We start from the raw sequence: 19,235 nt of genomic DNA, 5'->3' as shown, positions 1-19,235 counted from the left end.
ATGTTCCAAATCTTGCTGGCTTTAAGGTTTTTCAATATGGCCTTCAACCTCCCTTCATTAGGTTTTCAGAGAAACACTGAAGAACAACAGCCCACAAAAATACTTCAATTTTATCAACCAAATATTTCTCAAAAACTTCAGGTAAATATAGAAGTGTTTAAAAGCCGTCATGAGAAATACACCCTTTTTGCATGAAATATTTTATATAACTGTATAAAAACAGAGTGAAGCAATGCTATAATAAAACACAATCACAATATCCTACAGAAAGACTTCCAAAAAGGCCAAGGACACCACACATGCTCCTTGATGACTGCAAGTACATTTATGAAGTTAAACAGTCTCTGAATATGACCTTGGTAAGGGCAGGTGGAAAAGTGATTAAGGAAAATCTGCCATCTGGTGACATTGACTCCCACAGGGAAATGGGCAGGATTGGAGGCCCCACAGACCTCTCCCCCGACTGGATCAATACAATTAACCTGCAGTAAACCATCAGCCTTTCTTTGGATTAGCACTGGGGAAGGATAAAACGTTTTGCCACTCTGTGTCCCCTCAGGGGCCTTAGGTTCTCCTTCTGGGGTGCAAAGGGGTACATAAAACAGACAATTGTGCCCATCATCCCTCAAAATTTAAGCTTTCCAGCATCTAGATATTCCTGATCTCTTCCCTGTTTCAAGCCACTGAAAACAGTTTTTCAAGCAATTAATCTTGCCAGTCGAGATTTTTCATCAGTTTGAGTATCACCACTCCTAATCCTCATCTCATTATCAAGCAGCTATTAACTCCTGTTTTACTCCTGCTGCTCCATACCTTGTCTTGTTCCTAACCTGCTCTCCACCTTTTAGCTCAGTTCCCAGCTTGACACAGCCTGCACATCCCTGCTCCAGCATTGACATCCATCGTTCATTTTTTCCTCATTCCTGCTCCACTGCTCTCCTACCATCAGTCTTTATTCCTCACACAAACTACTGAATATCCCTGTAACCCATTCCCGTGCCAGCTACTCCCAGGCTCTGCTCCATAAATAACAAGAATCTTCAAACAGTTTTTTGCTGTTTGCAGGGCTGTTTTCTTTTTCTTGTTTTGTTTTATTATTATTTTTTAAATTTTGTTTAAATAAATCATCCAACCCTTTCTCTTTACTTTCAAACTGGACAGGCTCCATCTCCCCCCTTTCTCATCTCCAGTGCAGCAGAGGCCACCAAGATCACAGGAGATTCACTCTCAGTAGAGGGTTTTCCTAAATGAAAAGTGAATCTAAAAACTGATTTTCCCAAAGCTGTATAATTTGGTGGGGAGATTTCCAAACCAAGGGCAAAGGGCTCATCACAAAGCTCCATCACAAAACTGCTGCTTCTTAAAGCCTGGGATTTGTTACCATGCAAAAGACTTGGATACATAGCTGGTAGATATGTCCAAAATAACACCTTTGCAGGGAGTAAATGAGTTAAAAGTTCTGTTCCAATTATTTTACTAAACCAACTTATCTGCATGAAATTTGTAATTTAAGTTAAATACTTAAAATCTTGGAAAACAAAACAAATATCAAGAATTTAGTTTTAACTAACTGATAGAAATCATTTGCTGCCTCACTTTGTAATTTGTATTTATCATTTTTTCATCAAAGGAAATGAAACTGGGCCAGACAGCAGAACAGGAATGATGAAACATCGATTCTCTTTGTTCATATGCTGTTTAGGAGAACAGTATTTTAGGGCTTTACTGGGCAAAAGACTCATTCCAATTTTAACAAAACCTCTGGTTTGAGTGGTGCTAAGAAATGGCAATTGAATTTAATCAGCAAAGAGCATTTAAGTCTTAAAAATAAAAAGATAGTGATCTACAAACTGAAAGCTTTATTAATCTCCAGCAGTAATATTGACACATTTATTAAATACTTTATAATACTGACTTCAAAAATACAGGTTTGCCTTTTAAGAGTTTCACATAAAAACTCATTCTGTCAGCTGACTATCCCTAAAACTGAACTCCCCTAACAATTTCCCTTATCCTTGTTGCAGTATCTGCATTTTTGAGATCTTTAATCGGTCTTATGTACTGGTGTGCCATTATTTTTATCTTGTAAATAAAATACTCATAGAAAAAAAAAGCACTTCAGAATTGTACAAAGTCATAAGCAAAGCTCAAGCGAAGTATTTTAATCAAGTGCCCCTGAGATCACAGAATTAATTAATGGCAACCTTCTTAGGAGCAGTGGCAAGTCTAACTGATTTTACAGCCTACTTCTAATTAAACAAAAAAATCCTTACCAAAGTTCTGCACATTTGTCTGATAAGTTTGGGGGACCATTCTTTTTGTTACTTGCAAAACCTCAAAAATACGTTGAAACTAAATTCATAAATATGCTAATAAATTATCTTTGAGAACAGAGATAAAAGACACTATATAAACCCAAACAGTTAATATTTGAACAGATACATTACCCATTAAAATGCTTTTATGCCATCTTACTCTTATTAGCTCCATACATACATATCCATATGAAGAACTTGTCTATCAGAACTTGTAATCCTCAGTTCTTTGTGATGAAAATGATATGGCACTTAGGTAATATTGCACATGACCACTGCACTTGCAGTTCCTGACAGTAAGAAGAATGCTGAAAACATGCATTAATTACACAAAAATAAGGAAAACAAAAATTCCCAGCTATTTTGAAGCCATGCCAAGTCTCACAATAACTGAGGCTGAAGGAGATGTGCATTCCTGTCCCTATAGCTAAATTCATGTCAAACAGTAGCTACAGAAGGTTATTTAATGTATTGTACCTGTGCCTACCAATATCAAAAAGGTGTAAGTACAATATTTATGAAAATTATTGCTCCAATAGCCCTTTGAAGGTCTCAAAGCCAGCCGGGAAGAATAAAAAAGTCCTCTGTTTTACTAAAACCACAGTGATGATGCAAAATAACTGTTTGATCTATTATATATTTGAAAGCACTAAGCTAAATGCAGACAGTAATTGCTGACAAATCCCAGTAGTAAACAAACCAGTCTCACATTTTACATATTATCAAGAGGCTACAGAATTAATGGTTACAGCCAAAGAAATGTTGACACAGTTGCAGATTGAGCCTTAACATGCTGATCATGTTAAAATGCTGCACAAGAAATATTTTTCCACTTTGTAAAAAGCCAGACTGTTTACACGCGTAAGTGGCTGGAGATCTTGTTGTCTGTGTGTGGTCTTAACATTTCAGTATCATAACCATTAATATAAAGAGAAGCAGCATGAAATAACCTATTATACTTACAATCAATGCCAGACTGCACATATTAGAAGCACTGAGATTTACGTTTCTGAAAATGAGCATTACAACACACATATACCTACATACAAAGCTTTTATTTCCTTTTCTAAAAGGAATTAATAAATTGAAACAAAGCTTTTCTAAAAGTAAAGAGGACTCATATTTCACAAAATTAAGTTTTCTTCCCTTTACATTGCTTACAAAGGAAAAAAATCAAGAAATTAAAAATAATAAACATCATCATTGCTAAAAGCTGAGACATTCTGTAACTATGGTAATTTCACTTGTATTGTTTTAGCACATAAAATGTATTAAATTGCCCTAATTTTTATACAAATATAGCATATATAACAGCTCTAGCTCATCAATGTCTTAAACCTCTAATCTGCTGATTCTTAGCTGATTTTTGCTACAAATTGCTGTTACTAATTTACTTAGGAATCACTGGAAAAATCTCCTGCAACAATTTTTTTTTCCTTTTAATAAAAAGCAAAGCCTTACTGAGGAAAGAGAACACTGTGAAATCATTAAGGAAAAGAAGATGCAAGCTCCCTGTACTGCAGGGAGACCAATTAGCAGCTTTACCATTCACGCACAGCCAAGGACTGCCAGTGGGTAGGTAAAGTGTATCAAACTGTCCCACCTTCCCACTCCCTATGTCTAGCAATCAAACATGTAATTTTAAAAGGCAAGTATGCAGAATAAATAGAAATACTTACTTCAATCACTTAATGCAAGAACTCACAATATTTTTCACACTAATTGAGACTTCCTGCCACAGCCAGCAACAGAAAACAGAGGCCCTCATCCTTCCAGCATCTATCTGTGAACCCCACTACCCATGGCTGAAATTCCTAAGATTTCAGTGGGAAAAAAAATGAAGGATTGAAAGTACAAGGTTGTATCAAGAATGCATCTGTCCAAAGGTTTGAGACAGATTTCTGGTCCTATTGTTCATTTGCATATGTGGGAAGCTGAACGGGGAAGGAGGAATAACCTATTAAGTTTCCCACATGTTTATACCCTATTGATAATTTTATGTGTGCACAGGAAGCAAAGTTCTTCAAATCAGTTTCTTCTCTAAAATTACAGGATTAAAGTTAGAAGAGAAAAAATCAGGAACATAATGGATGAACAGAATTAACACTGCGGGATCATTCTAATTCCATTTGGGACACACATGCCCCCATGAGGTTGCGTTTCTGTTCCATAAGCATTTAAGAAAAATAAACATGTCACCGAAAGTCTTTAAAAGTACACTTCCCAAATTAGAGAAACGAACAGGGAGCCAATAGAAAAGAAATATGTATGAAGGGTAATTCACTGCAAAAACAAACAGTAAATGACCCTTGAAAGGGGTCCTTCTGAGTTTCCTGGAGGAAGCAGCATGGCTCTGTAACCAGGCAGAACTGCAGTGCAGTATCCCCACTTTCCACTCCGGTCTCACAGGAGGGGGCCTCGTTGGCTGAAGTGTCCTAGGGAGGGAGATCCAAGCAGCCTTACGGGATTTCCATGGCTCTACTGCCCTGTCAGCCCGGCTATTGGAGCCTGGCTGCTGGAATCTGTATTTTTTGGTAAATAAAGCATTACGCTACACATTTCTTCAGTGTGGAATTATTTGTAAACATTCAGCTTTTGCTCTAGTCCAGAAACATTAATGGATTGGTTGAAGACAGCTGCAAACAACAAAGGAAGGCCTGAGAATTTATTTTGTGTAATGCCGGACTGCAAAACCTTCCTGTGGAAGTCACAGAGGGAAACTCCAGAATACACAAGCATTCGGTGGCAGATTGCCTTTCTCTTCAGGTAGCAGAGTACTCATTCCAATCCCATCACCTGTTCATGTGCAGTCTCTTCCTTAGGAAGCTAATGGCAAATTTTTGCATTTTTATGCTTATTATCTGCATTTATCTGCAATTTAACAGTTAAACAGGCTCCCCTGCTATTCAACAGCAGTTGTACAGGTGACAGCTTATGCCACAGTTGCTCCCACCCCATAGGACAGACCTTCCACAGCCTGTTCCACGACCCTGCCACTTTTCACTTTACTCCTTTCCCTAGTTCTGTCTGATTTTTAAGCCTCTATACAGTGCTGCTGTAAACATGAAAATAATAGCAAGGGAGATCTTTGCTGCTGTGAGAATGAGCTCTCACAGAACGGAATTTTCATAGTGTTTTCACTTTGTGGAAAAGCCTGGAATCCTCACCCTGAATACACAGGAACCTCCATCACACAGCCCACAGGAAAACTACAAAACCTTGCTCTTTTTCACCACACTAGTAAGGTAATAGATAACACAGCATTTAAACTGAATTATCTTTTAACTGATTAACTATTTTAACATTTAAACAAATAGCATATGGACATTTTGAGGAGATCCAAAGCATTACTGAAAACACAAGGGAACAAATCTAAACATCTTAAGGGTCACTGAACTGACTTGCAGATGGTCAAATGAGAGAAACGAGCAAGCCACTTGTTGATCAGGACCTAACCACCAAATCTGTGTGGCAATCCAAAGAGAAAGACATATTTCAAAACCAAGTACCAACATGATGACAGCCAGCAGCAGCAGAGATGATTTGGATTTGGCCATTACTACAGAGTAGATGCTCCTGGCGAATGAGCTTACCTTCTTAAGTACCATTACATTGCCTATTCTGAAACTACCACTTGTGTCAATTTAAAGCCACCAGTATCTCTGTAGACAAAATTTTTGAAGTATTCTCTACTTCTAAACTAGTTTTAGACTTGTAGTCCACAGTGAAGACCAAACTTTCTACTGGGTTTTAGGAATCTGTGATCATCACTGGTATTCCTAACACTTTGTAACAGCTCGAATACCCTGGCCTACTTACAAATCTGGAAATTATATTTTGCCATCTTCATTTTCTCGGCTCGGAGTGTGAATGCTGCCTCATAATGGTACATGAAAAACAGTTACCTCACCTTGTCACAGCACTGGCCACCAAGAAGAGAGCTTTAAGTGACTTTCTAGGTGTACAGCTTGAAATACTGTGAGATTCCTTGATGCTTGGAAAAGATAAAAAAGACAGGTTCTAACAATATCCAGGTATCATTTCACTTCTGAACTTACAATATTTTTTTATTGTATTCTTCATCACTGGATTTTCCTTCCCAAAACCTGTATCATAGTTCAAATAGGAATTTACAAAACCAGATTACATCCCAACAGTTACTACATGCTTAATAATGAAGGCCTCTCCAAAACAGCAACAACAAACGAACCATCTCTAATAACCCTACGGAAAATGGCTTCAAATTAGCAAAAAGTTTTCTGAACTATGTAGAATATGCTGAGCATCTGTAATTAAATCTCTTTCCAGTTCATAATCAAAAAGTACCCCTAGTTGTATCCTCCACATATTCTACAAATCAAAATTCCTGCCAATTATCAGGGTGAAGGGACAGAGACAAAGACACATTTTCCTTAACATTTTTTTGTCCTTTGAGGTCATCTCTAAACACCATCCTATTTCCACCAAACAATAGAAGCAAAATTAAATATTCAATTCAATTTACTGAAACACGCATAAATTGACATTAAAACATTTAAAACTAGTGACAAATTCTATCAGTTTTCTAAAGAAATCTGTAAACCGATGTTGCTCTTTTATTCCAGCCATGGCAGCCAATGATGATTTAATCACTGCTCTCTGCTATTCAGCTATTTTATGTTATGCTACAAACATTCAGTACTCACTCTTTGAGATGAGAATATGTTGTTGTTTGATTGCTTTTTTAAATTATGGGCTTCATTTTCAACTTTTGATGTGTCAGGCTTAATCCTATCATCCAAGTTGTTTGTAAATTCCCTGAGCCATGGATTGTGACTGTGTCAGTTTAACACCCAGGCAAATGAGAACCAGAGACTTGCAGACAATACCACAAAGGGAATGAGTAACTCTTTGGAGGCTTGTTTTCCACTGCTGAAGATTACCTTATTATGGCAGGGCAGCACACTCTGGTACAGCTCAAATGATTCTCCTTCCTATTTTTATGCTACAGGAATGTCAAAATAAAGAAGGGAAAGTTATATTCTGCATGAGCCTACTAACTGTCACATCCTAGGATCTTGGCATTGAACAGATCCTCTTTAATGGCCCAAGAGTTAGCTCTTTCCCAACTCTTTAGTTCAGCAAATATTTTCTGTTCAGATCTAGACGTTGCTATTCTCTCAGCCTTTATCTGTATGATACAAAGCAGGATAAACCACAGCCATGTATATTTGGTCCATTATGAGTGCTATTAAATCACTGGGATATTCAATGAACAAAGACAATCCTCAGAGTTTACAACAGGAGAATATTGGCTCAAGCTTGAAAGGCTGTATTTAACTATACCTTATATAAACTATTGTTTCACCAGCACAGTGGTGTCAGATATGCCAGGCATCGTACTAATTCCTGGAAACTAAGCAGGGACTTGCAAAGAGGACCTTGCACACAGAACAGAGCTTAGTTTAGCTCACTTATTGCATAACTTTTTTGAGTAAAATGAGGATAGAATTATTGAAGAAACTTTACAAGCCTCAGTCATCAACAACATGAAAATGCTGAGAAAATGTTCTGTGGCTATGACACATTTTCTTGGGTGGAAACCACTGTGTCATTCTTCCTTATCTCTGTTCTCACTCTCCCTCAAGACCAACAACTGACTGTTCTCCAACCAGCTTTGATGCAACATTTTTACAGTGATTCTCCACTTGAATCCTATCTCATAGTACATGGCAAGTTACACAGAAAAAGGAAAAAATCTCCATTTTGCTGAAGCGTGGATATTAAGGATTTCCTGCACAAGGATCTGTCTGCAAAACACACCTATAGCAAAAACAGCAAAGAACCCTCCGTGAAGGTCAAAGACAAAAAAAGTACAAACCCAAGAAAGATGGTACTTGCCCTTAAGGCTTCATAAACGCACCCTACTTCCCTAGCAAAGTGTACACAGCCAACAGGAAAATACTCAAATCACAGAAGTGAAGATTTTGGTTGAAAACATCTGCACATGATCTAGACCACAAACTATTTTTTCCCACTTTCCCAAGTGAAAAGCTTTCAGTTAGTTACAAACACTGTTTGGTAGTAAGAAGGCAGAGTTGTCTCTTGTGCTGGCCTCATTCAAAGTACTGCATTCCTTGAAGCAGGGAAATAAACAATGGGTGAGCTTCACATGTGAAGGGCCAGACACCATGGCTTGGCAAGACCCAGCTTCACTCACCACACCTCTGTATGACTAAATGAACATCCACAGCTGATCTGACTCCTATTCGATATAGAAAGGTGTTTATTCCTTCTTTCATTTTGCCAAGCAACATCACACGAAGGCAGAAGTTGACAGATCCTGCAAAAAACACCACCACACAACAGCAGAAGGGCCCCAATACAGACACACTGTGCAGAAGTTGCCTTCTGCAGTAAGAGTTCTGTCAATCAAGAGACCTCTTCCCTCCATATTGGGGCTTGTATTTCAAAGGGGTTTTTAACTTATTACTAAATGTCTTTATTATATCTGCAACACTTTGCCTCTCCATTACAACACTGCTTGTGGTAATGAAAATGGTGGAGAGGTATTCAGAGAAAAAACAAACACCACAACACAAACAAGCCATGACGTTTCCATATGTAATTTGTTGACAAAGTTTGTATGACTGATATTAAAACATTCAAGAAATCTCTCTTATTTCTACATTTTTTTAAATATCTGAAGTTAATTTTCAATTCTGATGAGACCATTCTTTTTCAAACTAGACAAGTTTTTGGCACAAAATAAATACATGATGTTCATAATCTAAATTTAAAATGAGTCAGCTGGAAAATAAATAGGAAAAAAACCAAAGCAGAAGCGAAGATGTAACTAAAAAAATGTAGGAGTTTGCATGTTAAATTTTAAAGCATGAATTACTTAGTCAACATTTGTTTATTTTATATTAGTCATTATTGTAGCAAGTTTCAATCACACACATTTGAAGCAATTTAATATGTTGACTTTCTTAAGCATTGTGTGTCAGAAATACTTCCAGTCAAAAGAGGGAAACTAGATTAAGACAAAAATCACCAGTTGAACCCCTAATCACATTAGAGTGAATGAGCCATCCCACACTACCCTACATTCAAATACTGGTTGAGAAACTTTTTCTGCCTTACAACATAAAATCATATACACCTAAGCCTAATGTAATAGGTCTTTTCATAATTCTATTTTAATTCACGCATCCTTTCACAGTCCCTGGGGAATCGCAAGTCAGCAATGCAGAAGATTTAATTTTACTCATTTCATACTGGAATTAAAATCAATTTATGTTTTATTATTTGGCTGTATCACATTTCCATATTTTTCCAACCTAACTTCCTTACACACTGACATTATAGATGAACAAAATATATTAAAAACACAGATAAACTGGACTGAGGAAGTGTGTCCCTACTTAAGCTACAGCATGCTACCAATATACTCCTACAGGCTCTGATCCAAAGCCCATTGACTCCAGTGAGGTTTGGGTCAGATCTACTGTAAAAAGAACTTAATTCGGTAGTGGTAAATGATATCCAAAATATATAATTTGATTAGAAATCACTCCAAGTAACACTGTGAAGAATGTTGGTGACTGCTTCACAGCTCATACAGATTTTAGTTCCTTGAACTATTATTAAAAGAAGTCTGGAATTCCAAGTTTTTGCCAACCACACTGTTGCAGCTTAATTGGGCAGCTGACAACTCTTAGAAAATAACTGCAGTATCATCTCTTTTAGAAGAACTAGTGTGGGAAGTGAAACACTTTCATGGGAGCTAAACTTTCTGGAGTCATGGTAATGAATCTGTTTTCATCAGGTGACCATGAGTCATCATTTTATCAGCAGTTTAAAGGACTTTCACAATAGTTGAGCGTCATCGGTGCCCATGCACAGCAGTGACTGCAGCACAACAATGAAACGGGGCCATGTGCTGTGGTACCATTATTTAAGGAAAAGTCTGGCTACTGACTCAAGAAAAATACTGCAAAGTCACGGTGGAATAAGTGCTGCAGGGAACACAAAATGTCCCCAAACTGGAACACAAAATGTCCAGAAACGAAGCTTTTATTTGAGAATTGAAAGTAAGCAATAATTTTGCTATTAAAAATAGATGCCTTTTAAGGAAGTTGTGAACTATATGGATGAAACATCGGGAAAGAATAAAAACGTGTTGTCAGTCACTCTTCCCCCCTTTACTCCATAGGCCTGTCAGAACACACTCTTATACCAACTATTCAGAGAGCTCCCACATACTAGAATCCATCTACATTGTCCTAAGTAAGGAGAGGCCACATAAAAAATTACCAAAAAACATTATAATACATTTTCATTATCATAACATCAAGAGCAAAAACTGCATCACTGCATCATGAAACTGTTTTTACCAGGTACTGCATAAAACATGGATGCCTTTACCTCCCAGCCTACTAACCTCCATCTGAACCCACTGGAAAGAATTGAAGAATTTCACCTACAGTCTAAGCTGAAGCCTCTCCCAGGACCTAAAGACACTCTGTGACCCCACGCAGCATCGCTGCTAAGCCCTCATGTTTTGCTGGACTCAGAGAGATTCAAGTCTGCTCCTAAGTTTCCCATCCTTTCCTCCTTCAGGGCTGGACTCCGAGGTCAAGCAGGCAGCACCACCAGCATCTCCACGAAGCAGAACAGTGGAGGTGTAAAATCTGGTAGTGCTGGTCAGAAATAAAGCACACAGCAAGTATCATGGAACCTACAGTCTTTGAATTAATTAGATTAAAAAAATACCATGTTACTTAGTATGGTGGGTATTTAGAATCCCATATCACTGCCACAGTAATATAGTGCTCACAGTTAGCAAAAAACCTACTTTTCAGGCACAAGTGGTACTTTAAAAACTAATCAGATTTGAATTACCAAAAGAAGTAATGCAAGTTGAACCATCCTTTTATTCTTTATTTGAAGTGATCCCTGTGAAAGCAGTGTTTCCACTATTGTTGTTTATCCCTCTGGCTTCCTATTCCTTTCTCCTTCTGCTAACACTTTAATCTCTCAACTCTTCATCCACTCATCATTTCCCTGGGCTTGAAAATTAATCCTCTGAGGTCAGTGAGGAAACTTCCACTGACTCCAGGATTTAGAATTATATTATACACTTAATTTTCCTCCCCCTTCTACCTCCCAACTTCCTCTTTTGTTTCTTCTGGAACTTATTTACTCATCACTTTAGCCATTCCATATCTGGTCCCATGAAATTGGGAATTAAATGCAGCATTAAGAGAGAGAACTAAATAGATGTCCCTCCAGCCATTATTATTGTTTGCACTTCCTACTTTAAATCACATTCCCTCCTGCCCCTTTTTCATCATCTTCTTTAAGACTTCTAAGCCCTTTTAGACAAGTATTCTATTTTATCCATTTATACAGAAACAAACATGACAGCTGAGTGAAGTGTGATGGTACTTGATAATAACAATTTCAGCCACCTGTATTTCCAGTTGTTCTAAGCAATACCACTTCAGGAAAGCTCCATCTCTAGAAAACCACTATTTGATGGTTAACATAACTATTTCTTAATTTTTAAAGACCCAAAAAGCAAATACAAGAACACACAATACATGTAAAACTCAACAACCCCAAATCTGTTTGGAGAACACCAGTACCTTAGTTTTAGATTTACAATACTTTAGAAAATTCTATTTAAATCACAGAAACCTAATCTTAGCATGTTTCTATTGAAACATTTGTGAGTACTCCAACCACAGGAATTTCACATACAAATGTCTTCATTTTACAGTGAAGGGGAAAAGAACATCAGAAAAGACTGTATTTATTAGTTAATTTAACTAAGTACTCTCTAAAAAAAACCTAACTCTCAAACCAGAAATCAGAATGCTAACAAGCTCACAACTATGTACATAAAAAAGCAGCTGCAGACTCAGTCTTATAGCTCTGAGCAGTCACAATATATAAAAATTTACTCTAAATACAAACAGAATTCCTTATCCTTGCTCTCCCCTTGAGAGCACTGCACTCATGTATCTGTGGACTTAATACAGAAGTAAACACATCTGTTATCCTTTATCACCCACTATATGGGATCAGATAAATAAAAAGTCAGGTAAGAAAATCTACTCAACGCCATAGTTTTTTTCTTTCCAAACAATTCCCAAGAAAGAGGAAACACATCACTTTCTCACAAAAATATTATGACTTAACCACAAATATTTACAGAAATACTGATCAGCTAACTCAATGGACACACTTCACAGAAATGTGAACTTTAATCTGTCAAGCCCACTGAGATGTCACCTAAGAATCATCCAGACAGGCACAACTGGTGGAGAAATCTGTGCTGATGTACTGTCACTGTACTACATTTCAACTGGTAGCTAAAAAACCCATCAGAAATACCAAAATAAACTTCAAAATAAATGCTCATCTTGTTATTGCAGACCCAAGACAATCCACAGGTGTGTGAGCAGACCCTAAACTGACCCAGCCAGGGCTGCCAGTCCATACTGGGACACTGTCTGACAGGAAGATGGCTTTCCATTTCCTTCTACCTACTGCTAGAGCCTGTAACCAATGCTCTTGCTACACACACCTTCTTTCATGGCACACTCCTAAGATTCCAAAGACAGATGTTAGGATGCCTTTGGTTATACGTCAGTATCTTAATGATTACATTAAGGTACATCAATATAAAGAAACCTAAGTACACAAACTGATCATATTAAAATCCCACCATCATTTTCCTGGCCAATTATATCCAGTATTTTCATCTTTGTTCCCAATATAAAACAAAAAGCTGTGCTTGCTATTTCAAATGAACTTGCCACTTCAAGCAAGCAAAAAATGAGTAGGAAGGATAAAAAAAGGTACATATATGTCCAGCATGCAATAATTTAAATTGGTAACAAGGAGCAACAATGCTGAAAAATCAATTGTAGAGTGAGCTGGATGACCAGAGGGAACACTGAAACTACAATTATCTTAATATAAGGCCTACAAATCTGAGACAGAACAGTGCTCAAAGTAGGAAACAAAGTAAAAAAAGCTTCCCTTTGAGCTGAGCTATTGAAATGTAGTAACAAGTTACTCTTCCGTCTTTGGCAAACGAATGAATTGCAGAAAACAGTAAATGAAATTTTTCTATTGCAGCCATAAAAATTACTATATTTAGTTCTGCAGCTTGGCATGAATAAAGTCAATTTACACAATTCTGGAAGAAAAATTCTTTCTACTTTGTCCAAAGTTTTAAACAAGGCCCTAGTGATATTATTTTTGAAATCCATATAGAATTCATGATTTTGCTTTAAGCCTCACCAATTAAATTTAAGATTTATTTCTCAGAACAGCAGTAAAATATTTTAGCAATACACAGAGAAAGATAAATTAAATTCATATGCTGGGGGTATTTTACCATGCAATGCTTTATGAAGTATCAATATAAAATAAAATTGAAAATTGATGATCAAATTAACTTGCACAAAATATTATCTGTTGCAAATCACAACACTGTATCGTCCAGCTGCTTGGTAGGTGAAGAAAGTGTGTTTCGGACCTAAGTGTAGTTTTTGTATTAAGGTTTAAAGCTATTTTACTGCATCAAGTAGTTTATTTCAATCCCTCTTAACTGCCCATAAAGCTAAGCTTAAGATCGCCTCTCAAAAACAGACCAATTGCTCCCTCCACTGGAAGTAACAGACCATTACCCGGCGTGCAGAGACCGGCAGATAAAACACACATTGGTAAGAAGGGAAGTTAAACAAATTAGAGGGGGTTTCCACTTAATTACTTGACAGTCAGCTAAGATTTGATGGACTGATAACCTGCACTTTTCACTCTTTTACTTAAAAGATTCACAAACACAAGTTTGCAAAATCTAAAAAGTAAAAAAACTTAAAAGTAGAGAATGTGTAAGATGAGGCGAGGCACCTGAAACACGGAATCATGGCACCACAGAGTGGTTTGGGTTGAAAGGGACCTTAGAGACCATCCCTCCTCCAGTTCTAACGCCCTGCCAGGGGCAGGGACACCTTCCAGTAGACCAGGAGGGACTGGATGGGGCTCTGAGCAGACTTGAACACTTCCAGGGATGGGGCATCCACAACTTCTCTTGGCTGCCTGTTCCAGTGTGTCACCACCCTCAGAGGGAAGAATTTCTTCCTAAGACCTAATCTGAACCTACTCTCTTTCAGTCTAGACCCATCCCCCTTCTCCTGTAGGGGTATATACCCTTGTAAATAGTCTCTCTCCATCTTTCTTGTAGGCTCCTTTCAGGTACTAGAAGGCCACAATTCAGTCACCCTGAAGCCTTTTCTTCTCCAGGCTGAACAATCCCAATTCTCTCAGACCTTCCTCAAGGAGAGCAGCTCCATCTATCATCTCCATGTCCCTCCTGTAGACTTGTTCTAACACATCTGTCCTGAACGTTTTCAGACTCGGTAAAATGCCCCCATCAATTTAAACACAAGGAATCTACAATCAAGAATATAGTATTTTCTGCACTCCCTCTGCAGAGACAAGCAAGAATAGTTTTTAATGGAGAATCTTCTGCACAGGGACCTTCCTTGCAAAACTTATGTGAAAGCTGAACAGTCTTAGAAAATATTCACATGAAATACAAATCCAGTGAATGTAAAGAAACAAAACTTTACCTGATCTAACAAGAAAATGTTACACATCTGTGCACAAAGTGAATTTCAATCAGGTCAAGGTAAAGTTAATTTTCAGCATTTGGTACATGCAAAACTTACTCTCATTTCTCATATACTGTAAGAACGAAAAAGTTGTATTTTATTGCCATTCTCAAAAGCTTTATCTGTGATACTGCTTACCAAACACATCCTCAATGAGAACCCAGCCCTTGCTCAGGCAGTCAAGGATGCTAAACTTGGTGAGTGCAAGGCCCATGCTGAATACCAGTAACACATCTATACTGAACAATGAAGCTGTAATGATGCAGGTCAGAAACCAAGTGTCTTCAGGCTTTTTACAGAGTAAAGACATTCCAACTCACACCACTTGTTTTCTTGGGCGCTTACATGAATATTGATGATATCAAGAGTTCTCAGCTGAGAAAAGCAATGCCTTCAGCCTCAGCTCCTGTTGTTACCCACATCAGTGGTGCATGGACTCACAGTATCAGCTAAAATGTGCTCAAAGATATTTCTCCTTAAGTCCTCTATCAACTCAGCAGCACTGAATAATACAAACATCATACTGTTAACTGAAGGTTTACAATCCTGTTAAACAGAAAGAATTTAAAGCAAACATCCCACTAAACGACAGCAGTTTTCCTTGGAAAAGAACCCGTAGCACACAAAAATTAAGTGCTTGGTCTTCTCAAAAAAACAAAACCAAGCTTCAACAGCTTCCACAGTCTGATCACTCAGGAAGGGTTTTGTAGCTGCCCTCCAAAAAAACCCCAAGCATACCCACAGAGGAAAAATCTCCTCTGTTAGGAAAAAAACATTTCCAAGAAAATAATATTTTGTGCTAATCACAAGTAGGTATATTTATTGATTAGCTGGTATAGTTACAGGAGAAGAATTATGAAGTGCTATGTTTATTATAGAATGTTTTGAAAAGCTTTGCTCTTCAGCACATAACCAAAAGTCTGGGACTGTTTGCAAAATGTACTTCAACGGTATTTTATTGGACATGAAACAACTAATTGCTGAAAATGGAAAAAGAGGCTAAAAAAGAGACAAATTTAATGTCAAGAGTGATAAATAGTTTAAGAACACTGCTACACCTTAAACCAGGAACCCTTAGACCTGGGAGGTACATAAATAATATTACAAGATTACCATAAGAAAAGAATCCAGCCAAAATTTTACTTCAGGGAGCAAATAGTGTTTTACTGAGAATTCATGTTTCTACTTCTAACTGCACAACGAATCACTTTGAGTTACAGCATTTTAATCCTCAGCTGACCCCAGACGCACTCTGCCATGATACAGCAGCAATCCCAAGTTTGCTTCCAGAGGGAGAGAAAAGCTCATATAAAGCCTGCTACTATGACCAGAAGGCTGAAGGATGCACTTTTAGTATCAACAGACACATTCTAAGCAGTATTACAGATTTTTTTTTTTTTTTTTTTTAAGCTATGACATTCCACTTACCTTAATGACAAATTTGTTGGATGCCATGATAGGTCAATGTGAGCTGGTCCTATAAAAATACCAATTAAAAGTGATCAGCACTGGAGAAACACTCAGATCTCAACACCCATCGAGAAGGATTTTTACATCTGTGGTTCATTTTTTCATTACTGCTATTCTTCAAACCTACACTCTGCTTTAAAAAAAACAAGGAAAACTCTTATTTAAACGAGAATTTCTTAGCTACCTGTGTTGGTTTCTTTTAGTGAACCTCATAACTGCCCAGGCACTTTCCATTCAACACAGGAAATACAAAGTTAGAACTCTTTTAAGTAAGAAACTATAGTTTTTGGCTCACCTGGTATCCATTCATACATACACACGTTATGCACATTTAAAATTTGAGACTACTACACACATAAAGCAACATAACCTGAGTTTTACGGTGGTTGCACAAAAGTAAAGTGAGCTTTGGACATCCTCTTCTCTTTCTTATCCCAAACAGGACCTGAATTACTTCCTTTGGGATCCTGAGTGAAGTACATTGAGCTGCACACAGACTCTGACCCTGCCTCAGACCATTCCAAGTAGCTCAGGAAGTGTTAACTTGTGCTAGAAGTTAAACACTCCCTTGGGCTCAAGAAAAAACCCTCAATTAATTGCTAAGATTTTTTTCCAAACTGACATTTACAGTCACAGCACTGAAGCTACTTGGGAAGCCCATCATCCTCCACATAAATAGGAGCCCAAAACTGACTTGTCAAAAAAGGAGAAAATCAGGTTAAACTCATGAAAGTCTTTCCAGCTAACTCCACAATGCTGGGATTCAGGAAAGACATGCAATGGACCCTATGGTACCAATTAATAGCTACAAGAAACAGGAATACAAAAACTCTGATACATTCTATTTTCACACAGGGTAGGAAGAGAGCCAACAGACAACAAAGAGATTTGGATTGGTCAGAAAACCAGGTGAAGCAGAGTCTCAGTAAAGTGGCAGGAGGTAGAGTACCCAAACCATACAGCTTAAGCTTCAAAATGAAGAAGGAAAATGAGCATCAGTAGCTGCTGTCTGCAATAAATGAACAGCAACAGAAACCACACTAAGAACAGAGCTGCCTTTTGTAATCTAAATTTTCCTAAAGGATTAGTCTCTTAAAGTGGAAAAATCTGGTCAATTTTGTAGGAGATGGTATAGGAAAATACTAAAAACTGAGGAATATGTACACATTTGTCATTGCATACTTCACGTTAAGTACTACGACAGAGCTGTCAAAATTTCAGGACACAAATCAGGTTGGGGATATGTGTCTCTGTCAGGCACTACACTTACATATTTCAAAATGCACTTGTTATCATTACTCAACTTCAAAAAAGTGCAAAACAAGATGAACACCCACTTTACAACAACACAGCATAGCACAGATGATTTTAATCCTAAAATACTTAACAGTCCTGCACACAGAAACTGGAATACCATCATGCCTTGCACCATGACACTGTCATTCTCCCTTGCACCAAACAGCCCTGGAAACTTCTCCATCTTATCAGATTAAACCCTGTCAACTTTACTGACAGCAATTTTGAGAAACACAATGCAAGGAACAGTGCTCTGGATCATTTGAGACATCCTGTTTCAGTTCAGTCATGTAGTAAGTGCTACTCTAGAGAAGTAAACATAGTAGAGAAACTACATGAGAACTCTCCCTAGGATATAAAACCCACACATTGTTGAAAGAGCAGCTGCTAGAACTAGTTCAGAAGAGATGCTGAAGAGAAATTGCAGCCAGCAAATCAAAACCAAGAGCTTCTCAGTTCCTCAAAACATTGCTTCCAAGAAACAATACTTGAACTGCTAATGTTTTCTCATTAATCCTTACAGTAGCAATACTATAAAAAAGAATTGCAACAAAACATGGCAGAGCATCACCTCTTCTCCAAATGTTCTCATGTTCTCTTGAGAACAAACAAAGCAGGTGGATGAATCTGAACTTATCCCGGGGTCACTGATCTCTTTCTGGTAACAATTTATCTTCCAGAATACTACTTGTGCAACACATCTGCTGCTACTCAGGTGTGAGCCACTGGCAGGCAGAAATACCCTCCAAATACAATTTACAAAAATAATACAAGAAAACACATAAAAAGGAGAAAGATGCACAAGAAAAGTTAGCTTTGGTTCAGTTTGCTCTTCCTGGGAGTAAGCTGACTTTGGGAGTTTGCCAACTACCCCATTCTTTGCACTGACCTCACAGATAAGACAAAGGAAATACAGCAGACAGACAAAATGTAAGCAAATCCTCAGAAAACAAAAAGGAAAATATTTTATGTGTGAACCATCAGGAAAATCACTGAAGTGACACAGGTGAAAAAATACTCATTACTCAGACATCAGAAGATGAGGAAAACCACTCATCAATTGTCCAAGAAAAAAAAAAAAAAAAAAAACTAGCCCCAAAATACTTTGCCATTTCCTGTGTTTAAAAAAAAAAAAAAGGGCAGCAAAAAACCCCACCAAAAACACAGATCTATTACAATTGCTACTGTCTGACAGCAAGATTCTGTTTCATGTTCTTTTTCAGTTGCAAACATCTAAAGTAAACTCTATATAAGGATATACAAAGATAAGCAAATACAGCAGAAAAACTCCTCTCACAAGACTATACATATATATTTTTTTTTTAAAAAAAAGTCCTGATATGGGATGTGTAGTATTTCAAGACCTAAAATGTTGATACAACCTGTACAAGAAGACATGATTTAGAACTAAACACATAGGTTGCGTGTAAGTAGAGTGAGATGCACTTGAAAAATAATGTGGCAAAATATCTTCCTTTCC

The 19,235-nt window shown here is 37.5% G+C and overlaps 1 protein-coding gene across 4 annotated transcripts in view; it reads right to left on the bottom strand.

Annotated features, from left to right (window-relative positions):
- LOC104691528 (SLX4 interacting protein) overlaps positions 1–19,235 on the bottom strand; it is a 72,164-nt gene that overhangs the window by 51,368 nt on the left and 1,561 nt on the right. For all 4 annotated transcript variants that reach the window (XM_019288006.3, XM_019288005.3, XM_010403050.4 and 1 more), the window contains exon 3: positions 16,418–16,466. In XM_019288006.3, coding sequence (XP_019143551.1) covers positions 16,418–16,444 — 27 coding nt within the window. In that variant the 5' untranslated portion in view covers positions 16,445–16,466. The remainder of the gene's footprint in view (positions 1–16,417; positions 16,467–19,235) is intronic.

This window comes from Corvus cornix, chromosome 3 (genome assembly GCF_000738735.6).
Source record: "Corvus cornix cornix isolate S_Up_H32 chromosome 3, ASM73873v5, whole genome shotgun sequence".
Lineage (NCBI taxonomy): Eukaryota > Metazoa > Chordata > Aves > Passeriformes > Corvidae > Corvus > Corvus cornix.
This window is presented reverse-complemented; position numbering and strand designations above follow the sequence as displayed.